This window comes from Entamoeba nuttalli (assembly GCF_000257125.1).
Source record: "Entamoeba nuttalli P19 unplaced genomic scaffold asmbl_7642, whole genome shotgun sequence".
NCBI classification, from domain to species: domain Eukaryota; phylum Evosea; order Mastigamoebida; family Endamoebidae; genus Entamoeba; species Entamoeba nuttalli.
Window position 1 is genome coordinate 28,520 of NW_008578736.1, and position 25,673 is coordinate 54,192.

At 25.7% G+C, this 25,673-nt stretch overlaps 14 protein-coding genes across 14 annotated transcripts in view; 4 read left to right on the forward strand and 10 right to left on the reverse strand.

Annotated features, from left to right (window-relative positions):
* Nucleotides 1-4,662, reverse strand: part of ENU1_173600 (tyrosine kinase, putative) — a gene marked incomplete at both ends in the record, with an annotated part of 5,262 nt that extends 600 nt beyond the window's left edge. Inside the window, one exon of the mRNA XM_008861247.1 lies at nucleotides 1-4,662. This exon is cut by the window's left edge and continues 600 nt beyond it. Within this exon, the coding sequence (XP_008859469.1) occupies nucleotides 1-4,662 (4,662 nt within the window).
* Nucleotides 4,663-5,559: 897 nt separating this feature from the next.
* Nucleotides 5,560-6,066, forward strand: ENU1_173610 (hypothetical protein; the record flags this gene model as incomplete). The annotated part of the gene is made up of 1 exon (XM_008861248.1): nucleotides 5,560-6,066. One exon carries the CDS (start codon nucleotides 5,560-5,562, stop codon nucleotides 6,064-6,066), a length of 507 nt encoding a protein of 168 aa, XP_008859470.1.
* Nucleotides 6,067-6,457: 391 nt separating this feature from the next.
* ENU1_173620 (methyltransferase domain containing protein) lies at nucleotides 6,458-7,075 on the forward strand (the record flags this gene model as incomplete). The annotated part of the gene is made up of 1 exon (XM_008861249.1): nucleotides 6,458-7,075. One exon carries the CDS (start codon nucleotides 6,458-6,460, stop codon nucleotides 7,073-7,075), a length of 618 nt encoding a protein of 205 aa, XP_008859471.1.
* A 54-nt stretch (nucleotides 7,076-7,129) lies between these two features.
* ENU1_173630 (protein kinase domain containing protein) lies at nucleotides 7,130-8,743 on the reverse strand (the record flags this gene model as incomplete). Its single annotated transcript, XM_008861250.1, has 1 exon — nucleotides 7,130-8,743. One exon carries the CDS (start codon nucleotides 8,741-8,743, stop codon nucleotides 7,130-7,132), a length of 1,614 nt encoding a protein of 537 aa, XP_008859472.1.
* A 2,769-nt stretch (nucleotides 8,744-11,512) lies between these two features.
* On the reverse strand, nucleotides 11,513-11,963 carry ENU1_173640 (hypothetical protein; the record flags this gene model as incomplete). The annotated part of the gene is made up of 2 exons (XM_008861251.1): nucleotides 11,513-11,713; nucleotides 11,781-11,963. The coding sequence occupies 2 exons, from the start codon at nucleotides 11,961-11,963 to the stop codon at nucleotides 11,513-11,515; spliced, it is 384 nt and encodes a 127-aa protein (XP_008859473.1).
* Nucleotides 11,964-12,058: 95 nt separating this feature from the next.
* On the forward strand, nucleotides 12,059-13,408 carry ENU1_173650 (hypothetical protein; the record flags this gene model as incomplete). Its single annotated transcript, XM_008861252.1, has 3 exons — nucleotides 12,059-12,381; nucleotides 12,443-12,825; nucleotides 12,876-13,408. The coding sequence occupies 3 exons, from the start codon at nucleotides 12,059-12,061 to the stop codon at nucleotides 13,406-13,408; spliced, it is 1,239 nt and encodes a 412-aa protein (XP_008859474.1).
* An 843-nt stretch (nucleotides 13,409-14,251) lies between these two features.
* On the reverse strand, nucleotides 14,252-14,968 carry ENU1_173660 (casein kinase II regulatory subunit family protein; the record flags this gene model as incomplete). Its single annotated transcript, XM_008861253.1, has 1 exon — nucleotides 14,252-14,968. The coding sequence occupies one exon, from the start codon at nucleotides 14,966-14,968 to the stop codon at nucleotides 14,252-14,254; it is 717 nt and encodes a 238-aa protein (XP_008859475.1).
* Nucleotides 14,969-15,363: 395 nt separating this feature from the next.
* ENU1_173670 (choline/ethanolamine kinase, putative) lies at nucleotides 15,364-16,515 on the reverse strand (the record flags this gene model as incomplete). Its single annotated transcript, XM_008861254.1, has 1 exon — nucleotides 15,364-16,515. The coding sequence occupies one exon, from the start codon at nucleotides 16,513-16,515 to the stop codon at nucleotides 15,364-15,366; it is 1,152 nt and encodes a 383-aa protein (XP_008859476.1).
* Nucleotides 16,516-17,687: 1,172 nt separating this feature from the next.
* Nucleotides 17,688-18,578, reverse strand: ENU1_173680 (Arginase, putative; the record flags this gene model as incomplete). Its single annotated transcript, XM_008861255.1, has 1 exon — nucleotides 17,688-18,578. One exon carries the CDS (start codon nucleotides 18,576-18,578, stop codon nucleotides 17,688-17,690), a length of 891 nt encoding a protein of 296 aa, XP_008859477.1.
* A 484-nt stretch (nucleotides 18,579-19,062) lies between these two features.
* On the reverse strand, nucleotides 19,063-20,373 carry ENU1_173690 (hypothetical protein; the record flags this gene model as incomplete). Its single annotated transcript, XM_008861256.1, has 1 exon — nucleotides 19,063-20,373. One exon carries the CDS (start codon nucleotides 20,371-20,373, stop codon nucleotides 19,063-19,065), a length of 1,311 nt encoding a protein of 436 aa, XP_008859478.1.
* A 194-nt stretch (nucleotides 20,374-20,567) lies between these two features.
* Nucleotides 20,568-21,434, reverse strand: ENU1_173700 (branched-chain amino acid aminotransferase, putative; the record flags this gene model as incomplete). Its single annotated transcript, XM_008861257.1, has 1 exon — nucleotides 20,568-21,434. The coding sequence occupies one exon, from the start codon at nucleotides 21,432-21,434 to the stop codon at nucleotides 20,568-20,570; it is 867 nt and encodes a 288-aa protein (XP_008859479.1).
* Nucleotides 21,435-22,262: 828 nt separating this feature from the next.
* On the forward strand, nucleotides 22,263-23,159 carry ENU1_173710 (hypothetical protein; the record flags this gene model as incomplete). The annotated part of the gene is made up of 1 exon (XM_008861258.1): nucleotides 22,263-23,159. The coding sequence occupies one exon, from the start codon at nucleotides 22,263-22,265 to the stop codon at nucleotides 23,157-23,159; it is 897 nt and encodes a 298-aa protein (XP_008859480.1).
* Nucleotides 23,160-24,518: 1,359 nt separating this feature from the next.
* Nucleotides 24,519-25,499, reverse strand: ENU1_173720 (serine palmitoyltransferase, putative; the record flags this gene model as incomplete). The annotated part of the gene is made up of 1 exon (XM_008861259.1): nucleotides 24,519-25,499. The coding sequence occupies one exon, from the start codon at nucleotides 25,497-25,499 to the stop codon at nucleotides 24,519-24,521; it is 981 nt and encodes a 326-aa protein (XP_008859481.1).
* A 137-nt stretch (nucleotides 25,500-25,636) lies between these two features.
* Nucleotides 25,637-25,673, reverse strand: part of ENU1_173730 (serine palmitoyltransferase, putative) — a gene marked incomplete at both ends in the record, with an annotated part of 585 nt that continues 548 nt past the window's right edge. Inside the window, one exon of the mRNA XM_008861260.1 lies at nucleotides 25,637-25,673. This exon is cut by the window's right edge and continues 548 nt beyond it. Coding sequence (XP_008859482.1) covers nucleotides 25,637-25,673 — 37 coding nt within the window.

A 25,673-nucleotide genomic window follows, 5' to 3' on the forward strand; every position in this document is an offset into this window, starting at 1 on the left:
AATTTTTCCTGGTATCATTACAGCACCATAAAAATGAATAATATAATCACTTCTAAATTTATCTAACATTGATACTTCATAACTAAATTCTTCTATCTGTTCTTCTTCGGTTTTACAATTAATTTGTTTCATTTTCTTAATTGCTACTTTATTTCCTCTAAATTCTCCTAAATACACAATACCAAATGACCCTTCTCCTATCTTTTTTATTTCAATTAATTCATCAGGATCAAATTTAGTACTTATTTCTGTAATAAATTCAATTCCAATTCGTTCACTATTTGAATTACCTCCATTTAAATATGAAGAACTTACTTGAAAATAATCACTAATTGTACATGAACAATGTGGTATTAAAATAGCTTCAAATTCACATGCTTCTCCATTTTTTAATATAATTTCTGATGGATTAATTTTAAATTCATATTTTTCTTTCTTTTCAATTGCATTTAAAAATATTTTTATTGTTTTTTTAGTTAAATTTCCAATACAAAATAATTCTCTTGATTCTGTTTCAACAGGTAATGGCTGTGTTTCACAACCAAATGTTAGTTTATTAATATTCATAACAAGATGACTTTTTGAAACATATTTAAAGTTTATATTAGAATATTTTATTTGAAATTTAGTATAATTATGATTTTCTTCATATTCCATTTTTCTAAGATAAATTCTTTTTACTATTAATTGAATTAATGCTGTTCCCATAATAACACAAATTTTAATTATTATGTCTATAATAATTATTACTACTACAAAATTCCACCACACTGGAACTAAATCACATTTTTGTCCACTTTCATTAGGTTGAAACCAATATTCACATGATGTACATTTAGATCCTTCTGATCCTAAACAATGTTTAATTTGTTCAAAATAAATACATTCTTTTTCAATTAATATAAAATCTTTTTCACATCCTATACAATATCCATAATTCATATCACATTCTGAACATTTATTAGTTTTAGAACTACAAGTAGAACATCTTTTTCCATTAATATAATACCCTTGTTCACATTCTATACATCCTTGTTCTCCATATCCAATACAATTACTTAAATTTATTTGACGTTCGCATTGATATGTTTCATTAACAAAAAAGTCTGTTATACAAGTTGAACATATATTTTCTTGATAACAAATATCACAATTTGGTGAACAAGGAACACATTTTGATGATTGAATAAAATATCCATCATTACATTTTATACATACAGAACCAATAAATCTTTTACAATTTGCTACATAATCTTTTGATGATACACAGTGGTCATTCTCTATAAAAAATCCATCATTACATTCATAACAATAATCTTGTCTAGATGTACACTTTTTACATTTATAATCACACTCTAAACATTGATATGATGAAGTATAATAATTATCTTTACATGTTAAACATTTTCCTTCTGATAATAATTCACAATGATTAGTTGTTGAATTAAATAATTTACATTTAACTTTATATCCATTGAAATCATCAAATTCTTGTTCTAATACATATCCAGATTCACATGAAACACAATTTCCATCATTTGTACATTTAGTACAATGACTTGAACATTCAACACATTCAGTATAATTAAGATATTCAAACTCTTGACAATTTATACACCTTGAATTATTTGCATTACATGTTATTGGTTGTGGAACACATTCACCAGCATTATTTAGTACATACCCTTCTTGACAATTATAACATATTTCAGCTGTACAAATTATACAATGTCTACCAGAACAACTAATACAATTATCATTTAATAAATAAAATTGACTAGGACAAGAAATAATATGTGAATTTGTTATTATTCCTTTAACAAATTTACATTCATTTTCATATAAGAAATACCCATTTGTAACATCGCACACTGAACATGTTGTAGCTGTTGTACATTTTAAACATCCTGTAACCTTACATGGTTGACACTCCCCATTAATAGGAAAACTTTTTTCTGGACATTCATAACAAACTCCATTAGAATAATAATCACACGTAGTAACAGGAGAACATTCATTTTTATTTACAACATAATTCTCATCACAAACAAAACAATTTGTTTCATTACAAGATTTACAATGTTCATCATGACATTTAGAACATACTCCTAAAGAAGAGTAATAATAATAATCACAAAAATCACATCGTTTGTCTATTGATGATAATGCTCTACAATGTTCAATTTTAATAGATTCTAGACAATTTCCATTTTGATCTTCTCCTATTTTACATTTAATACATTTAGCTTCATTATTTGATACATAAACAATAAGACATAATTCTTCTGTAGAGGATGTGATCAAATTTCCTTTTGAATAAGAAATTCCATATCCAGTCGATGCATAAATCATATTTGATTGAGAAACACTTAATTGAATTGTTGAATCAGAAGGACTAAAAACAATATTATTTAAAGACCCTTTTATTTCTACATTTGCATTTGTTTTAAGTATAAATTCTTTATTTTTAACTTTTAACTCTGCTGTTTTTAAGATTTCAATTTCATTTGGATATTCATCATCAGATAATTGATATGAAGATGAATAGATAATAGTAGTACAATAAACATCAGAAGATCCATGACATGGACATGAATAAAGTGGAGTTATTGATGGGTCTCCATATTCACACTTCTTATTATATAATTGTAATGTCTTACACCCAATGAAATTATCTAACTTATTTAAAACAATTAGTTGTTGGTCACATGAATATAAAGATGGTTCTACTCCTACAATTTTTCTTGAATTTGCTTCAAGGAAAAGAGTATTAGAACATGATATACATTGAGGAATAGTTTTAATTAATAGTTCATTTGATGTTGGTTCTAGAGAAAGTAATGGAAGACCAATACTCTTAAATGTTATTGATTCAATAGAAATCGAATTAACATTTTTTTTAATAACCATTTGATTTGTTAACACAACATAATTCAATCGAATAGTTCCACTTTGAATCGTACATGTTAAAGCATTTAATGAGAAGAAATTATCTGTTATTAATTCAACAAATTCAATTCTTTCTGCTTTAATTTGAACATTAATTCCTGTAGTTATTTTTTCGATAATAACAGGTCTTTTAAAAGTAAGAAATGAATTTTCATGAATAATTAAAACAATATTTGAAGAGAAACTATTTTCAAAAATAACATTACAGTTAGATAATATTTCATACTTTATAGACTGAATATTTCCAATAAGACTACAATCTTTTTGAATAATTATTTGATTTGATTTTAAAGGATCACTTCCAAGAACTGTTACATTTCCATTAAGGTATATTGTATTACAACTCAATTTACCATAAATCGTAGTTTTTCCGTTTAATGTACAAATATTAGATTTTATTGTTCCTTTTAAATAAGAAACAGTTGAAGTTGTAATACTATTCCAATAACTTCCATCAATAGAACTATATGTTGTTTCCTGAGAAGTAAGAACAAGGTTTAACATATTCGTTTCATAAAGAGAACTTTCAAAACAATCGTCTTGAATAAATGAAGTTGTGTATTGACAAGTGCAACCAAGTGAAGAAAGATATCCAAAACGAGTTCTATTTCCATTTTCACATATTTTTTCCACTCCTTGATGAAAAGTATTTGTTCCAACAAATACAATCTTTCCTTTTTGACTTGTAAAATTAGCTTGATCATATGAAATATCTGTAAAACAATGAATAACATTCGTTTGTGGAAATAAAACTGATTTAAAATGAATTTTTCCAATTACATATAAACGTGTTGTTGGTAGTTCAGTTAGTTCAGTTAAATATAATTTAGTACTTGTTGCTATTTGAATAATAGTTAGACCAAACCGTGGTTCAAAAATTATCCCCTTCCAAAGAAGAGGTGCATCTTCTCTAAATGATATCGTAACTTGACGTTGAAGAATAGTTAAATAAAAAAGAGAATTGTTGTATAAACAGTCTGGATAATTCATCGTAAACTCATGAAAATTAACTGAAGAACTATCAGAGTGAATAGAACAAGAACAGTCTTGTTTCAGTGTTAAAGTTGATTCATGTTGAACAAATCGATTAAACGAACCAATAGAGCAAATTGACGTAATTGTATTATCACCATATCCAACGATTGTGTCAATAGAAATACCACTAAAAACATATTTTATTGTATCTATTTCATTTAATATAGTTACGTTCTGAATATTATTATTTCCTTCTAAGTAAATATACGGTCGGTCTTCACTCTGATAATGAATTGTCATCCTTTCGTAACAATGAATAAAAAATCGTACAGGTCTACTCCCAACTTGAAGTGATGTTTCATATCCAGTGTCAATTGTAGATCGTGTATTTTCTAATATAAATTGAATAGAAGAAGGTAATTCTTCCAATTGAAATTTCCATTGTACTGTTGGAGAATCTTCAAGAAGGTATAATTGTTTTAATTTAGATGTTGATTGGACATAACACACTTTAGAATTAGTTGAAAAGTATGGATCAATGTAATAATAGTCTCTTGATTTATAACAGCAATCTCCGGAAAATGTAAATACATACACGTCACTAAAAAGTCCTTTAGAAACATCATATCCAACATCACTAAAAAGCTCACCAATTAACCCATAGTAAATATGATTATTTTTATCAGTATACCAAGACGCTATTACCTGATAAATAACTAAAAAAATGATGATATTCATCTAAGCAATATCAATCTTCCTTTTTAAGTTTTTTCACTAAACGAAAAGAAAAAAATGAAAATTGGCTTTTTTTCTTACACGTCGCATTTTGTTTCATTATAAAGAACTACTAATATACTTAATTCCTATTGAGTTTAAATAACATATTATATGTCAATTGATACACTTTATTTTTTAGCACAAAACTATACTTATTTCATATTTGAAAAATAATCACTATAACCTTTAACTAACCAAGAATAATACTTTGATTATCACAACTATTATCAATAACTCTTTATTTCATTATTATTCATAAACTGTTTCAGTGTTAAACTTGTTGGATGTCTATTATTTTATTCTTTTAGAATTACTCTTTTAAGTATTTCTTCAAACAAGTTTTCTATTTAGAACCTTGTAGTTCTGAATTTATATTAATACGTCGTACAAAAGAAATATTTCATTTTCTAATAATCACTTCTCTAACAAACAAATTAATAATACATTCCTTTAGTTTATACCTTCTATTTTTTGAACTAATTTAATAAAAATAATTCTATATAAAGAAAGTAAATAATTTACTCAATACTTTTACTGTAATAAAATAAATTCGTAGAATTGTTCGTCATCAAGTCACTAATAATTTTATTTATTAAACTCTTTACACTTTTTGTGAGGTTTCTTTTACTTATTAAAAGAGTTAAATAATTCTGTCATTTCATTAGAATCACTACTAAAACCAATGCGAGTGTCATAACTGTTGTTTCAAGTTCTACGATTTAGGTTTAGTGTCATTAAAACAATAAAAATAAGGTTCATGTAAAATATTTTCATTTGACTTAAACTCAAAATTTGTTTATCTTTGGAGAATGAAAAGAAATCTCTATTAAACAATACTTCAAAAAGAAGAATAAACAAATGGATGAAAGCGAGAACCAACAAAATGAACTCAACGTTACCCCACTGGAAAATTTTCAACTCCCTCTTTCTCAACAATTCTTCTTAAGCTATGGTGACATAACACTTAGTGAATCTTCGGCAACACAACTCCATCTAGATGATGAAACTCTCAATTCTATCTCACCAATTAATCTTCGACCTACAAAAAATGTACCAATCACAACAGAAGTTAGTAGTCTTTATATGAATAACTCATCAGAAGATATGTTTGATCCAAAAGTAAAAAGGAAACTTAGCTTATTGGAATTAAAGTTTCAATACACAATGTCTTGTCATGAAATTCACTGTCTGAAAAAAATCAAGAAAACGCTGTCTAAAACAACAGACCCATTTCTTCGTTCCAATTTAAATGAGATTGATGACTATATTCTTTGTCACATAAGGGAAAAAAAACATTTAAAGAAAAAAAAAAGAAAATATATCATTCAAAGAGTTTGCTACTTCTTTCACATAGAACGAAATTAAACAAATTGTTCGAGCTAAATATTATTGAATTTTGTTTATGGATTCCATTCTTGCAAATATATTTTTGTTGGAATAATAATTATTATGCTCTATGTACTGAAACAAAGAATTTCTTTTATGACTGTGGTTCAATAAAATAAGAACTTAGTCTAATCTCTTAAATATCTTAAGGATTTTTTTTTGTTGAAATCTTCACTTCAAGATGCTCAACGTCCCATTAGAATAACTTATTTTATATTTTCTTTTCAATACAAAATAAGTCATAAAGATTGACTATAGAATCTCCTACCTAAATAAACTCTCTTTTTAAAAGACTTAATATATATATTCCTTATCAACCAATAAAAATAAAAAAATTAAAAAAAGCAATAGAAATTTTAATACTTAAAAAATGCAAAGCGATTGTTACCCCAAATGTGATGGAATTGAACAAGTTAAAAAAATTAAACATGCTAGTGTTCAAACTATTAAAACTGGCGTTTATGAAGGTGGGTTTCAAATATGGGAAGGTGGTGATGATCTTTATAATTATATTGCTCATCATATTGAATTGTTTAAGGGGAAAAAAGTATTAGAAGTTGGATGTGGACAAGCATTGCCATCCGTACTATTGAAAAAACATGGTATTGAAGTTGATGTGGCTGATTATAATAGCGATGTTCTTGAACTTACAAAATTAAATTTTCAAGTAAATGAACTTGATATCAGTAATGTAAAATTCATTAGTGGTGATTGGGATTTAATAGTAGAAGGGAGATATGATTATATAATTGGTGGTGATGTTACTTATAATCCTGAATATCAACCTAAACTTGCTCATCTACTTTCTCGATTATTAAAAGAAGATGGTAAAGCTATTATTGCTGCCAAGGTTGTTTACATTGGAAATGGAGGAAGAATTGTTGATTTTTTTGAATTAATGAAACAACAAGGATTTGATTATCATTATGAACAAGTTAGTCATTCAGGTGTTGTACGACTAATTGTTACATTTACTCGTCGTTCATAAATCATAAAATTTTGAAGAATAAAACACATACTAACTGAATTAAAATATAACAATTTAATGAACAAAGGTTATTTGTTTTAAACAATCAACAACGAATGGATGAGTTTTAAATTGGTCCCATGTCATTCTTTTTTTCCGTTCAAAAACAATAAGTTTTTTAAGTAAATCAACAAGAAGAACATATTCTTTCTTATTTTCTGTCCATAAAAAGTCAATGTTCTCACTAAGAAGATACCTTTCTTTAAGTTCATTTAGTGAATTAATTTTGAAAGGGAATTGAAGATATATTAAGTAATACAAAACAATTCCTAATGAATATAAATCACTATTATCATTGTATGTTTGTTGAAATACAATTTCTGGAGCAGCATATAATGGAGAACCAACTCCATACTCCATGTCTTTTGTAGCTTTCAATGCAACACCAAAATCACAGAGTTTAATAATAATAGAAGGAAACTCATCATAAACAAGGAAGTTTTCTAATTTAATGTCACGATGAATAATACCAAATACAGAATGTAAATAAATACATGAAGATACAATTTGACCAAAAACAAGTTTAGTTTGACCAAAAGATAGTCTATCATTTTTCATTATTTTTTTTGAAAGAAAATCACTTAAATTACCAAATTTACAATATTCTAATGCAATACAACTTCCATTCATTAAATAATTATTTTCAGTTTTTCTATTATATAATGTAGAATAACCATAACATTTAATAATATTAGGGTGATGACACATTTCCATAATTCGTTCTTCTTTTATTAAGTTATCACTTTTTTCATTAAAACTTTCTTTTAAAACAACTACTTTTCCACTACTCTTTTCAATACTTTTAAATATTGTTCCAAAACTTCCCTTACCAATTTCTGAAATAACATAATAATCATCTACAATGATTTCTTTCACTGATGATGAACTTTTCTTAGAGGAAATCTTTTTTATTGTGTTAGAAAGTTTTTCTAATTCACGTTCAAATTCAGTATAACTGTTTATAGTTTCTATGATAGAACATTGATTTACTTGTACTAAGGACATTAATGAATTAATACTCTCAAGTTGAAGACGTGTGAGTTTTTTAGTCCGATCTTGACAATAACTACAATTATTTGGAATATTAGATTGTAGGGGAGTAAGAATTTGATTAATAAATGCTAATGGAGTTAATTGTATTAATGGGAATGGACTTGAGTCAATTTCAAAGAGAGATATATTGAGTTGTTGATAACTAAGAATTACTTTATGAATTAATGATTTATTTTTAAGAATATTGAGTAGAGTAATAATGGTGGTAGAATGTAATTGTTTTTCACTTCCACTAATTCTCGAATTAGATGAAAAGTATTCATTTAGTTGAGATTTAAGTGGAAGAGGAGTGAAAAGAATGAGATGTTCTATTTGATTACTTCTTGTGAAAATGAAATGATTAACTGGAGAAATACAGTCATATATTTGGAATGTATCTTGGTAGTATTCAACACACTTAATAATCAATTTCTTTTCTTCTTCTGTAATTTTATTTAAATTAATGTCAATCATCATCTGTCGTTTTTTAATTTTCCATATTTCACAATACTTTTGTCTGATAGTAACACTTCTACAACTGTAATACATATTTTCAATTATAACATTTTTATCATCTTTAAGCACAATCTCACTCATCTCATTCATTGTACAGCTTCTATTATTTTTAAGTTTTGTCACCTCTTTTCAATCTCATTTTTCATTATTCCATTTTTAGAATGACATTAATAATCATTTAAATAATTTATGTGATATATCCAGATTTTTTTATTAAAATTAATAATCAAAAGAAAATATCTTAATTCTTAATAAACTTAACATGAAAATAATTAATAAAAAAGAATAAAGAGTGTTTTAATAACAGTTATTTCTTGTATTATTTCTTTTATTGTTCTTTTCTCTTGTTTTTTAATCTGTATTTTCTTATTTTTCATGACTTATTTACTAGAATTTGGTGGCTTTATTTATCTTTATATACTTTCATCATCTATCATTTGTATATACTATCCATTAAATAATTTATTTATGATGTTATCATAATTACCTTTTATTTATCTATCATTTCTACTTTCTCATTCTTTTATTTTTCTTTTAATATTAACTTATTATTATCTAATTTTTCATGTTCATTTCGATACTTATTTTGTGCTTTTATCATCACTTCTGATGACATAATTTTATTTTTCTTTCTTATGCTTTATTTTATTCTCATTTATTGATATTAATTATTGTTAAATTAAAATAAAATGAATGATGGTTGATATAAAATAGATTGTTGATAAAAATAATACATGACTTGATGTTAATAAAGTGTGTTTAACTATTTAAACATAAATATTTTGAACTTATAAACATCAAATTAAATTAAAATAGAAGAGTTAATAATCAAGAACAACAAATTAATTAAAGAAGTCGTATAAATGATTACAAACATCCAACAATCAATTGATGATACTACTAAGAGCTATCAATATTATTTATGAAATATTAAAAATGAATTATGTAAAGTAAAACCAGATTAAACGTATGAACAATCTATAAAAGAGGAGAATGAATAATTGATAGGATTATTGAAATAGAAATAAAACGAAAACAAGCGATAGAAAAAAGCCTAGAAACAATCAATAAAATAAAGACAGTAATGAATAAAATTGAAAGAATCATAAAAAAATGTAACTCTGATGAAGAAATGTTAGATAAAACATAGAATTAACTAATAGAGAAAATAAATCATGTTGAAGAAATGAATATAAAAGATAAAATCAAGAAATTAGAAGAATCAGATAAATAAAAATAATAAAATACAAATTTAATATGTTTGTATTTCTTATTTTCTTATTTAACATATTATGTTTGTTGTATTTTTAATAGTTTATATACAATCATCCACATTATGTTGAAATTACAATCTCATTTATAAATACTTTATTTATTTTTAATATAATATTATTTATATTTAATAATTGATGAAATATTACTGAATATTCATTGTTATATTATAATATTTTATAGTTTGTTTGTTTATGTTATTACTTAGTTGTATTAATTTTATATTCATTAATTTGTTTTTATATTTTATTTATTCATTTTATTGGCATTTTGATTTATGATATTTCATTTTCATTTATTCTAATTGAAATGAAATTTAGTTCTATTTATCGTTTCAATTATTTTTCTATCATTTCTACTGTATTTCTATTTATCTTTATTCTATTCTATATTTATATTTATTTATTTATAATTACTTTATAATTTAAACATCATCTAATAATTTCATCGTTAATTATTCCTTTGCATTAAAGATCTTCCAGATAATGACAATGGGACAGAGTTAGTCTCCCAAGAACAATGAACAATATAAACCAATTCTATTAAACCCAAATTAATTTATTTATTACTATTTTTTATGTACTAGTAATACTCTCATTTTATTTGGATCAAATGAATTTACATCTACACTATGAATGAATCTTCTTATTATGTAATTGTTGCTAATAATAACTTTCATTATTACTTAGTTTAACTAATTTATATTTACTTGCTTCTAGTTATCTATTGAATGTTCTTCTTTTTAATTTTGAAATCAAACATAAATAAATAACTTATTGACTAAGGATATTCATGTTTGAGTCTCCTTCTTTTAACTTGTTTCTTACCAACTTAATTTTTGTTGCTCCTTATTTAATAATCTTTATTTAACTATTTGTCCAATAGTTTTTATGTTATTATTAATAATAATTAAACATATAGGTATAACAATGAGAGCATGTTATGAAAATAGTTAGCTAAAATAATGACTATTTAATGACTATCTTTGCAAAGTTAATAAACTTAGAATTAATAATAATGTCAAATTAAGGAAATACAGAAATATTACGAAATGATATACAATCATAAACGACTGTTAAAAATATGAAATATAACGCCAGTTATTCTATAAATGAACTAGTAAAACAAACGCTTATGGATAATGGAAAATAAAGAAGAAATACTTCAAAGTAAATTTACAATAAATAAACCTCGAAATATACTTAAAATATTTTTCTTAAAAATTTTAAAAGTTAATAATGAGAAAGGATGTATAATTAATCCAATTTAAAACATTGCCAGTATAAAATATAAATGAGATGGACTTACCTTTACCTGAAACAATTTGAGTGAGTTAAGTAGAAATAATAAGGCACTGCTATAAGTGCTAATCCAAGTGAGACAAAGAACATTAATTCCAAACAAGGATTTTTCATGACAAAAGGTTTTTCTTCTACTATAATATATTCTGTATTTGTTAATAATAAGTCCATCAATAGTATTTATTCTTTGTAGAAGAAAAACTATATTTTATATAGTTATCTTTTTAAACAGATATAAAATCAACATGACTTCTTTTCACTTGACATAGTAAATTAATTATTTTTTAGAATAAATAACTTCTTGTTTCACTGCATTATCAAGATTGTAAAGATGAGATAGACACTCATCACTTTCTTTTAATATTTCTTTTAATTTTGCATCAATTAATGTATTTCTTTCAGTAAGTTCTTTTATCTTATCATTGTTCTTCTCTGTATCAATTTCTGAAGGTGGTAATATATCAATTAATCCATCCAACTATTAAATTAATTGGTAATGTCTTATAAAAACAATTAGAAAATCAAAAAAGATAAAACCAACAAACTCCTTTTGATATTCCAATAATATCTTTAGCGTATTTTTTATAATCATCATCTGTTAATTGTGGCTCTTTTTGACTTGCTGTTCCTAGTCTGTTTGTTAGTTCAATTAATGGTAAACACATGGCATCGTTTAGGTAATCAATGTTCGCAAAAATTTGATCGATGATATCAACTTGTCTTTCCATAGAATAGTTTTTGCAGTTTCTTTCTTTAAATAAAATACTTTGTTATATAAAACAAAAATATAAACCCTTTAAAAAAGAGTTTGATAAAAAATCATATGAATCCTTTTGGGGAAGAGAACCACCAAACAATTGTTCATCTAAGAGAGTTAGTTCACACTTTCTATTCAAGTAATAATCCAACAATACGTAAAGAAGTGGAACATCAACTAACACAATACTTAGAAAGTGATAATGCAGGGAAACTACTTCAACACGCAGTTCAATTAGGAGACCAAGAGCTTCTCTTTTTTTCATTAAATGCCTTTTATAATTTTATTAAAAGAAGGAGATTTTCAACTGAAATAATTCAACAACTGTTACAGCATATTATGGCTCTTCACCAGCAGTCAAACCAATTACCTATATTCTTATTAAATAAGTTTGTTTTAGTTTTTTTTGTATTATAAATGTACAAAAATTTTTGACTATTATGTTAATAGAATGAACTCTGTAATTAGTTATACTATTGCAATGTATATATTACAAACAAAATGTAATCCAATGATAGTGTTACAATCCTATTCATCATTAGATTTACAAATTCAATTATTACATGGGATATATGAAACTATTGATATATTACCATATGATCTTTCAGTTCAATTACAAAAACTGATAACTTCGTTTCAAAAAGAAATTATGACAATGTTTATACAAACAAATAACCTTTCATCTATTTTAATTTTATCTGATGCTGTTCAGTATTCATCTACATTTCCAAAAGAATTACTTTCATCTTTATTACAGATAGTTTATTTGTCATTAAAAAATTCTACTTATGTTGACTATTCATTAGACTTATTTTCAAACTTATTTATACGAGGTTTGTGAATATTTATTCATTTATTTTGTGACATTCTTTAATATTAATAGCTTCAGAATTAATTGAACAACCTTTTCTTCAAATGACAACCCAAGTCATTCAATTAATTATTCTTTTACAAACACCAAATGCATTGCAAACTTTGATTAATTTTTCAATTGCATTTTATGACGCACCAATCCTCATTGATATCATCCCAGTGTTATTACAGTATTGTTCTACTTCATTAGAAAATTGTGTTGATGTGATGGAATTCTTTGAAGAGATGTACACTTTATATGATGACACTCCTGAGCTTGAGAGTTCTCTCCAGAAATTCTCAATAGAATATTTAAAATTATTAATACCACTATGTTGTGTACATTCTTTTGATGATGAGTCTATTGTTACACGCTCTAAACTACGAGCAGGATTAAATTGTATATCAGAAATCTCCAACTCCTTATATTTTGACTGTTTAAAGTCATTCTTAATTCAAAACCAGTCAAACCAAATGGTTGTTGAGTCAATTTGTTTCTTATGGGAAGCCGTAGATAAATTACCTCAAGAACTAGCTTCAGTACATATTCATCGCCCGAATTGATTATTCTTTGATTAAAAATCGTTAAAATTACTATTTACTAATAGAAAGAAAATCTCATTATAAAATAGGATAGAATAATTCCTCATTAACAAAAAAGTTTTTCGGTATATTTATAATTACAAGTTCCTAGACAAGAACTTGATTTTATTATGGATATAGCTTATCCTTATTCTACAGATATTCAACAAGAAGATAGTCTGTCTGATGAAAAGTCTTGTGATGAAGAAATAACAGAATTGAAAAGTTCTTGGAAAAAGTGTTTAAGTTCATTCCCAAAAGAACAAAGAAAATTAATTAAAGCCTACGTTCAATATAAGTCTGAAAAGGTAGCTAAGAAAATTATTAAGGAGTACTTAAAAGAACAAATTGCTGGTACTGAAAAAGAAGATGATGTTTTTGGTTTTATTGATGAAGAACTGTGTGATGAAAGTTTAAAATATAAGAAGTACCTTTCAAAGAAAGAAAAAAAAAGAGAAAAGAAAATGATGAAAAAAAATAATAAGAACATGAAATATCCTATGTTTAATTGTTACCAAGGACCTTACCCAATTGTAGGACCAATGTTTGTTCCACCTCCAATCTATTATCCACCTCAACAATTCTTCCCACAACCTCAACAAAATCCTAAATATTATAAATTTAATTACTGTCCTCCATCACCTTACGGAATTCCACCATCAATTGTACCACCAAACATACCACTGAATGGCTATCCATCTATTCCACGATATAGTCAAAAATAACCAAGATATATTTTTCCAAAATAAACAATTTTTATTTGTTTTTTATTAATTTTTCTAACACAAATACAAATGATTTAATAAGAATTTAATTAATATTATTTTAATAACAAACAAAAGTTCGTCTAACTGGAATTAAAGGTTTTGAGACAATACCTTTCTTTGGATTAGTATTAATTTTAAACCCAAAAATCGTAGGGACATACTCATCAGAACTTGAACTATTCAGAGAATTAGAAAGTGAATCAGATGAGCTAGAACTTTCTTCAACAACATCAGGATATTGTAACATAAATAGATGTGGAAAATTTGTACCAATAAACGCACCATCAATATGAGAATCATGTGGTGGCATTGGAATATATAAATCACCACATCGTGGACAAAACAATTTAACAGACTCTTCTCCTGGAGTATTATAAATACCAACTGGGAGTAAATTTTGATCAGAACATTTTAATCGTTGACAACGACCAAATGTATTTTCATTTATTTTTTTTTTCATTTTTTTCATTCCATTTGGAGAAAGAATAAATCGAGCATGAATTAATCCATATAACTTCATTGCAGATTTTTGAAGTAAATGTGGATCAGTTCCACGTGATTTACTTTCACTATAACCACAGTTCAAAATAATATTAAGTGCAGATTCATAGTTTGTAACAAATTTGTCTAGTCCGTATAAATTAAATTCGTCATCAATAAATTGTTCATCAACTTCAACAAAATATTCATTTCCAGAAAGTGAACAAAACCATTGTATCCAAGTTAGATCGTCATGGTCAGAATCAGGGTCTGAGGGTGAGACATTTTTAATCATATATATTCTTAGTAAAGTTTTCTATCTGTCTAATAAGAGATATTAAGTTCTTTAAATACTTCTCTTCTTTAAAATTCTTCTTTTCCTAAAAAATTAGGTAATTTTACATTACTTCTTAGATATTTTTCTTATATTCTCTTATTCTATTTTCCTAAGATTTAAATCCAATTTTAAATCCCTTAATACTACCTCTTTTCCCTCTTTTTTCCATTAACTTAGTCTATTTTTTTTTGTATTTTCTTTTTTCGTTTTACATAGAAGATCTAGAAAGTTATCGAAGATAAACAAAGTCTTTTTTAAGAATATAAAATGCTTGATGTTTATGAGAATTTTATTAAAGGCTTTTATAAAACTAATACTTATAAAATAACCAAATATATGTAATAAAAACGTATTTATTTAGCAACTTGAGGATGTTCTTTTAATAAAAGAGACTTAACAACAAAATAACGATCAAAACGTTTATGGGCATATTCAATATAACCAAAATCAATAGTTGACAATGCTGCTTGAATAAGCGCCCATGTACCCCAGAAATAATGAGAAGCTAACTCAAACCATTTTACATCTTCAATAATTTTTTCTATTTCAGAAGATAATTCTTCAATAGGTTTTTTATAATAAGTAGAAAGATAAATACCAATAAACCGACGTTGTGTTTCTTCATTTGGATAACTATCCCAATTACAATCAAACCCACACCATTCACAAAAATGATTTGCTAAATCAAATGCACGATAATTATACCCACTATATTCATAGTCAATCAAAGAAACATTATCTTCTCCTTTAATGAAATTTTTTAATAATAAGTCATTATGACATAACACTACATCTGATTTATTTTTTAATATATTCTCTAAGAATATTAACTCATTCTTTAATATTTTAACGTCAAATGGTACTTTCTTAGAGTCTACATATTCTGTTGGTACATTGATAATCCATTTTCTTAATGTAACAAATAACAATGGAGCTTTAATGAGTGGGGGATTAATTTTATGATGTTTTGCAATAGCAATTGCTGTATTTCTAAATGTGTTGAGATCAATTAAATCACCTATTGTAAGTGTTCTTCCTGGAATATATGAATATACAACCCCATTTAAAAAAGTTCCATATAATATTACTGAACTACACGCCTCTGTAATAAGAAGTTCTTGTTTTCTATCGATGACATATTCTGTATAAGATCCATATGTTCTTACATTAACAGCAAAACCATTTGTTGTGTCTGTTATACAAACAAGTTTATTTGTAATTCCTTCAGTGAAATGTCTGAAAGTAAACTTATCAGCTGCAGTATCTTTAAATTCTGGAACAAGCTTCTTTACAACATAAATAATAGATTTAGTAAACATTGTATTATTTGTTGTGTCAACAGCAACAAATAATGATGGTGGTTGATTTGAATAATTTGGGGATGGTGACTTCAAAGAATTACACAAATAATTACCATATGAAATAGTATGGGGATAATGTTCTAATTTCATAATATCTCGTTCTTCACTAGGAATAAGATTTTCATAACTTACTGTATCGTCCATCTTTTTTTTAAAATTTGAGATGATACATTATTAAGATAAGTCCTTTTAATAATTTTGTTTTCCACGTCATGCCATTAGGAATGGCTTACTTCATGTCCTTTTTCTTATTTACATTTTTTTAGTTTTTTTATTTTTCATTTTATTCTTTTCTCTAGAAAGTTAATCAAATCATAAATAAATACTAAAAAATATATTACTTAACAAGACTAAATGAACAAAAACAAAAGAATAAAGAAAAGATTAATTCTCAAATAATAATAAAAAGGTGAAGAAAATAACCACAAAGAATAAAAGAAATAAAAACAAACAAAACATGTGATATTAAAATACTTTTATTCTTTTCTTATTACCTATTTTTTTTATTCTTAAAACAAACATAAAACACAAGCAAATATTGTAACATATAGTTAAAGTCTTTAAAGAAGTATATGAAATAGAACATATCAAAATAATTCTAGTCAAGAATTAATTATTCTGAATTGCTTAAATAAAACCTTCTTAATACTTGTTGGTATTACTTGTTGATTTATTTTAAATAAAGAAATCAATTACGGTTTACCTAATAATTAGTATTTTTTTCATCATGTTAAAAAGTGAGTAATTCAGTTTCTTCAACAACTTTTATTTCTATTAAATTCTTTTCAAACGTCATCAGCTTAATTATTCTTCATTTAACTTATTATTTGATTTTTATTTTGAATTGAATAAATATTAAAACGATTCATTCTTTTATACCGTTGTTGTATGATAAATATATCATACCACTTTATTATTATGATTAATTTCATTTATCATCGAGAATAAATAAATAAATAAATCCTATTTCTTTGACAATATCCCCTCCTAATAATTCAGTAATACTATCAGTCATTATAAATATCCAATCTTCTATTATAATAATTGATATTCTCTCATAAATAATAATTACTGATATTCTTACAATACTGAATAAGATTTGTTTTTTACACAATGGCAACATTATGACCAGACAATAATTGATGATTCAAAGATTGGATTTATTTTAATGTTAATATAGTGTTTCTGATGTTATTATTTTCAAAAATTACTTTATCTCATTTTTAAAGTAATGAAATTACAAAATAAAAATAAAATGAACAAAAGTGCTGAATTCTACAATAAAGAAAAAGTTGTTGGAGCCAGCAATTAGTATGTCAACACTTTATACCAAAAAGTGAAGAAATACATTTCAAAACATTTTTTCCAGTAATTTCTTCTTCAATTTTAGGGTTATATTCAACTATATCAACAGAATGTAATTTTTTCATTTTACCCATTTCAGACATAAAATATAAAGAATCTTCTAAAGAAATTCCTTTTGGTACTGGAGTGCCAGTTCCCAAAATAAATTCTGGGTCAATACCATCAATGTCAAATGATAAATGGATTACATCATAATCGACAAACTTTTTACTAATTGCTTCAATGACTTCTTTCATTCCAACTCTTTTAACATCTTCAGCAGTGAAATGGTCAATATGTTTATCTTGAATTTCAAATTGTTCTCCAACATCAATACTTCTAATTCCAACATACATAATATCTTTAGGAGTAATATAATGTGGCATAATAGAAGTAAGTCTTTGTGGTCCAAGACCAACAGCACAAGCTAATGGCATTCCATGGATATTTCCAGAAGGTGAATTTTCTGGAGTATTCATATCAGGATGTGCATCAAACCAAACAACACCAACCCTAGCATTTGGTTTCATTGCTTTAACAACACCGGCAATAGTTCCAAGTCCAATAGAATGGTCGCCACCAATATTAATAAGTAAATTATTAACATCATATTCTTTTGCAATTGTATCTCTTAACTCAATATTTACAGACTCAACCTCATTTAAATTTCTTGCATTAGTTATTCCTAATTCTTGTGGTGTTTTTGGTTCTGTAATGGTTTTTTTATTAATACTTTTTGCTACTTGTTCTAAGATATTCATAAAACCTAATTTTTCGAGAAATTTAGGTCCTTCTTCAACTCCAACTTTCTTTTGACCATATTTTTGTGGAACAGCAATGTATGTAACTTTTTCAAATTGCATAGTCTATTAGTTTATAGATGAACTATCTCTTTTTATATTCTTCTTAACAACTCCCTAGACTCCCTCAGAATTTTGGGTGTTAGGGTAATTTTTTCTTTTTTTTGTTTATTTTACTATTTATTTTGTTTAAGATTTAATTATTTCTTTTCTTTATCAGAACTTTTATCCCTCTTTCAACTCACCTTGATAGAACTTATTTTTACATTCAAACAAGATTGATTTTTCATATTACATTCTTACTCTACCTTTTCACAATAAATAGAATATTCTAAATTCTTCTATTGTGTCTTTTCTTTTTAACTTTTAAATCCATCTACATTTTTATGTGACACTTCATCTTTTTTAATTCATTTTAGTTCATTTTATTATTTTATCTTTTTTGTAACCAAACATTTCTATTGCCGAAATTTAGCTTCTTTAAAAGAATTATTTAACTTTAGTGTTTTCTTAAAAAATAACTTTAAAAAAACAAAAAATAATTCAATCAAAATCGTTTTTCATAATCAGATTCAGGATTTAATTCGTAACTATCTCTAGAAGTTCGTGAATTATAATGTGAATAAGGACAATTACGGTCTCGAGAATCTGATCTGGTTCTAGTGTGGTCCTTTTCTCTTTCCTTTAATCTACTCATAAAAGAATCTGGTTGGGATATTTTTGGTTGAGATATAGACTCAAATGGTTCAATTAAAGGATGACTTTTCACTTCTTGTGATGTAACGTTTTGAGTATTTGTTAGGCTTGATGACATATTTATTGTCTTTAAAGCCTGTATTTGAGAAGAAGAATCAATAATAGTACAACACTTTTTTATTATTTCTTGTATAACTGGATAAGAGCTGTATATGTTATCAATTGTATCATATGATGAAATAATTACTGTTGTTGGATTAACCATTAATGGCCAAATTCTTCCTGGGACTTTAATTGCATAATTACCAAGGAGTGATGGAAGTTGTGAATAACACTTAATATTTAATGAATTTAATCCAAGAATTACTATTACTTTCTCATCATCATAGTCATCCCAATATTTTGAAGGGTCTTTAATATAATATGGAGTTTTCATTTCTTCAGCCATTTTAAGTGCTATTTCATCACTACAACTTCCAAATATAAAGTAACTTTTTTTATTTGTTATTACAGGAAGTACTTTAGCTGTTTTTCTTTTTAAATAAATACTTTCTTGGAAATTCTTTTTTAAAGAAGTGTTAGATATTTGAGAATCAGCTATGACTGAAGAACTATTACCTAATGAAACAGAAATAGGTGGGTTGGTCTTAGTTAGTTTAGATGTTTGAGGTGGTGCACTACTACTAGTATTGAGAAAACCATTTGAAGGTTTATTTGAAAATGATGGAGTTGTAGTTAATACAGTAGGGTGTTTATTAAAAGATGAATTACCACGATATTTTTCTCGTTTGGAGACTTTGCCTTTTGGGGCAGAACCTTGTTTATCAACAATAATATCACCAACATCAGCCCATCGTTCCATCTCACTTGGCTTTAATTTAGGAACTCCCCAAATACCTCTTCCTTCCATTTCTCGTTGTAGTAGTGACATATTTTTAGTATAAGGAAATACAAAAAATCCTCTAATCTTTTTTGTTCCACTTCTGTTTCTTGTTTCACAAACTACTGCAGAAGCAGCTTCATTCGCAATTCGTTTTAATGAATCAATATCTTTATCTGTTGCATTATATAATGTGATTGCCCACTCATTATTAAATTTTCCAGAAGGAATTTCATAGTCAAAGTATTTACTTCTTCTACTATTTGGTCTTCGAGAATTCATAAAAACTGGATTTGTTCGATCCTTTTTTATTTTTTTAATTTCTCCTAAACCTAGTTTAATAAAGACTCTTTGGTATCCACGTCAATGATAAAAAATGAAAGAATAACTTTGAATGTGAATTAATTGAGTCTTTATGAAGTACATATCATTAACTCTTTTCAAAAAGAAAAATAAATTATTAGAAGAAAAGGTTATTAGTGTCTCGACAAATAGTCTTGAACAATACTGAGATATGCCTTAAGTAATTTTTGAATTGTTTGATCATTTGCACTATCTAATTGAATATTTCCAATAGAATAAATTGGAAGGATATTAAGAGAAGTACCAGAAAGAAAAGCTTTATAATGAGGAAGTTCTTGTTGGGTAATACATGTTTGATTAATAACAAGACCAATTGATTCAGCCGCTTGAATAACATATTTTCTTGTAATTCCTTTTAGTACCATACTATCAGGTGCTGTTCTTAATTCATTTGAATTTATGAAGAAAATATTTGAACGACTTCCTTCTGTATATTGGTGGTTTTGATTTACTAAAACAACTTCAAAAACTTTAGAACCAAAAAATACTTGTTCATGGGCTTTTTTTACGTTATTGATATAGTCTTCTCTCATTGATTTTACATTTGGATTATCTCTCATAATATCAACCTCACCTAAAATTACACCCTTTTTTATTGTTTCGATGTCTGGGTAATGATGTTCTTTTTCGTGGATAAGCATTAACGTTGGACTAACGACAATCCTAATATTTCCATTTTTTAAATGAAGTGCTTTAATTAGTTTATAAGTGCTTTCATAAAGTAATTCACTGGAAATATTGTTTTGAGAAGTTTTTGGGAGTTGTTCAATGGAGTAAAGAAGACGAGAGAGATGGTCTTCAAAAAAAAGTACTTTAGAATTGATTATTCTAATAACTTCATAAACATGAGGTTCATCAGTAATTTGAAAACACAACCCAATTTCTTTCGAGTGTGAACTAACCAACTTGTAATTAAAAATAACAGACTCACCAATTATACAGTCTGGTGTTGCCATTGATGTTTTGCCTGTATTTGTCATAATGTCTTTAATAATAAGTTAAATTACTTTTTAAGATTTTCTGTTTTAGAATTAATTGTTGTTATTATCTCAGTATTAATCAATCATCAAAAATGTATGTTGAGAGTTTTTTCTTTTTAAAATAACAAAACAATACATTTGACACTCTCATAATTAAAAAAAACAATCCTTCTTGTTTTTAAGAGATATTATTTATTCAATAATTAATTATTTAATATTTCTGATAAGTCAAAGATATATTCATCTAAATAACTATACAACTCTACAAAGAATAACAAAATTTTAATGAAAGTCTAAATAAACAATCATGTCTTGAGATTATTCATGAATAAGACTTATATAATAACATAATTATGAAGAGAATTAAAATAGTAATGTATTTGTTTTTTTTTAAGTTAGAACATTGAAAAGGTTACGCTTAGATGGAATAATAAATTTCATAGTAAAGAAATAGTGACTATGCATTTCTTAAAGCTCTTAAAGTTAACTTTTATAGTGAATTACAAAATGTACTGAAAAAAAAGAGTGTCCCAAATACATTAAAAGATATGGTTTTATGATGACCAAGAGATAATGACATTTATGATACTTTATCCTTTATGGTTTAAGATGTAAAACAGAAAGATATTTAATTTAACAATAAAATAAAAAAAGAATTGGATATCACAACTTAACATATGAATTTTGTCAATAATAAGAAATAATAGAATGAATTTTTCAATACATTTAATCTTTAATGAAATAAACAATAATGAAATTAATGTCAAATACATTTTTTTTTCGATAAAATCTAAAAAGTTAGAAAGAGAATTTGTTCAGTTAAAAACCATGGAAAAAATTAAAAAACAAGCCCAAGAACTGATTTTATTAACATCTACAACATTAGAACAAAAAAGTACATTAAAAGTGGAGTATGAAAGAGAATTTGAAGAAATAAAAAATGAACAAAAGAGACTTCTTAAAGAATTAGAAATTATATTTGAATTGAAGAAAAAAGCACAAGAAATAAAACAGTTAAATGAACAAATTGGAATTAAAGTCCAACAAGATATTGAAATAAAACAACAAAGAGTAATTGAAATTACTCAAATATATTCAAATAAACAATTAGAATATAAAGATCTTTTAGTAGATATTAACAAAATTCAAGATGAATTGAAAATACAATATTCAATTCTTCAAAGTCTAAATGAAAAAGAAGAAAATATTATTCAAGATGAAACAAAGACAAATACTTCTTTTTTTTATAGCCATGAAGAAGTTAAACAAATGACTAAATTGAATGACATTATTAATAAAGATAAAACACAAGAAATTCATGTATTAAAAGAAACGTTTGGTGAACAAATGCTTTATAAAGGTTTAGGGTATTATAATGATAAAGCAGCATTATTAGAAAAAACAGGTGTAGTTCCATACATTAAATCAGGTAGCCATTTTATTGCAGTAGTAACACGAATACCTGCTAAAATACCTTTCATAAAAAAAATTGCTAAACCAATTTACAATGGAGCAAAGAGCTTAGAAACAGGTGTATTTACTATTGAAAATAGAGAGTTTGTAAATGAATGGGTTATGAGATATTCTGAAATGTTTGATTCTGCTGTTGAACAAAATGGGATGATACAAACCTTAGCAAGCACAATCAAAAATAGTACTATTCGAGTTTGTGAAGATATTGTTTTCCCTACTTTTATTCCTTTCTATGACTATTTTCATGAATAAATCTTCTGAATATTAAATTAAATAAAAACATTTATATTCAATCGAAATTAAACAAAATAATAAATTATTTAATAATGTCTTTAAAAAATAAAACTAATTAGTATGTTTTTATTTGTAATTTATTTCTTCATACATGTCAAAGAATAAAACTATCAACTTGTTTATTTGTTTTACTCCTTTAAATAAAAATTTTTTCTAAAAATTCATTACAAAGAATGTTCAATTTAAGTTTGGTTTACGTTTACTTTAAATAGAAAAGAGAATAAAAACAAAATATTTTAAAAAAGAAATAAATAAAAAAATACAATTAAGATATAGAGAAAAGATTTAGTTATGTATTGAGAATTAATTAATAGAACTTAAAATTTTATAAACAACTTGACGGTTATATAAAAGATAAAATAATTACAATGTATAAGTCGTTGATAATTGAATATGATACAAAAATAAGTCTAGCTTTACAAATAACATAGAGCTAATTGTTCAAAACACAAGTAAATAAGCTAACAAACTAACATAAAAGTGTTACTGCTATGACAGTCGTAATATATTCAGCAAAGGATTAGTGTACATGTCATTAAAAAATGAGAAATTCTAATTTAATAAGAAAAAGTAATAATAACAGTTATAACAATTATAAAATGAAACACCTAATATGAAATATTGTAAAATTGTCGAACAAAAAAATAAAATGGATTTTTACTTAATAAAAAAGAAAGTAAATGAATGACAAAATAAAGATAATAACAATAGTTTATTTTTATTTAGACTAACTAATAGTTAATATATTAATATATTAATTTATTGTTTGAATGACGTTAAACTAGTTTAAGTCTTTTAGTTTCTAAAAATTTTTTATCTTACAATGACAAGAACTATTAATAATATTTAGGTGATGTCAAAAGACATAGAAAATAGATATGATAAAATAGAATTGACATCACAACTTATATACGATTTTAAACAAGAATTAAAAAAAAGAAGTGATGAATTAATGGAACTTAAAAATGGGTTAGAGTCTATATTACAGCTAAAAAATCAGATTCAAGATAACAACAGAAATAATGATAAAAACAAAAAAATATCTATTCAACAAGAGTCTCCTACAAAAAAGTCTCCTACAAAAAAGTCTCCTTCAAAAAAGTCTCCTTCAAAAAAGTCTCCTACAACAAACTCCCCCTACCAAAAAAAAGGGGAGGGTCATTGGTGCAAAAATAAAGTATTAATTATATGTGTTACAATTTCCATTCTTTTTCTGGGTGTTTTGATAATGGCTGTACCAGAAAATGAATAAAATAACAAAATTGAAAACTTATTTTTCAATTAGAATTGTTTAAAAACTTTATTGTATCATTTTCCTTAATAATTGGAAAGAATATTAATAAATTCTATCATCTTGTCTTGAGTAAAATCTTTACCAACACATAACCTAATATATTTGTTTTGGCACCAATCTTCATCTAAATGCTGTTGAAGAACAACAAAATATCCTTTTTCTCTTAAGGCTTTCACAATTTCTTCATTTTTTCCTTCACAATTCAATAAGACATAAGGGGTGGAATCATTTCCTATAATTTGAATATTTTTTGCTTTTTCTTGCATTAATTGATTAAACTTATTTCTTTGTTCTCTTATTCTAATACCCATATCAACACCATTTTTCTCAAAAGCATCAAGAGCAATACAAGCTGCAGTACAACTAAATGTTGGGGCAGAAGCAGAAAATATATACCCAGCTCCAAACAATCTTTGTTTATCAATAACAGAGTACTTACCAACAACAAATCCTCCAATTGTATCACACACAAATTCCAAAGACCCACTAAGAATGTCAATATCATTCATAGTTAATCCAGCATATTCCATTGATCCTTTTAAAGTGGCTCCAATAGCTCCAACACCAAGTGAATCATCAACAATAAGAAGTACATTACTAGACCTTAATTCAGAAATTTCTTTCAATGGAGAAATAGAATAGTCACATTGAAAAACTCCTTCAGTAACTATGGAAATTTTATTTGGAAATACTAATGTTTTTTTAGCCTCTGCAACTTGTTTTTTTAAGTCTTCAATATCATTGTGTTTAAATTTAATAACTTTTGCTTTCTTTGCTAATCTACACCCTAATTGAATTGGATAATTACAGCATTCATCAACAATAATCACATCACCAACACCTCCATAAACTGGAATAATAGAAGTAATTACATTATTTCCATAACTATAAACTAATGCGTCATTAGTATTAAAGAATTTCATTAACTTATCCTCAATTTTTAAGTGTTCTAAAGTTCCTCCATAAAAGCCTCTTGGTCCACAAGAACCACACCCATAATTCATAATAATATTAACCAATTGCTCTGTTCTTTCTGTGTCTTTATTAAACCCATGAATATCATAGGAGCTAAGTTCTAGTCCAATTGGTGAGACTGGTTCAGGAAGTATTTTTCTATTATCTGAATTTTCACTAAGAGATGTCATTTTTCTTGGTTCTTTTGGTAATGCCTCAAGTTC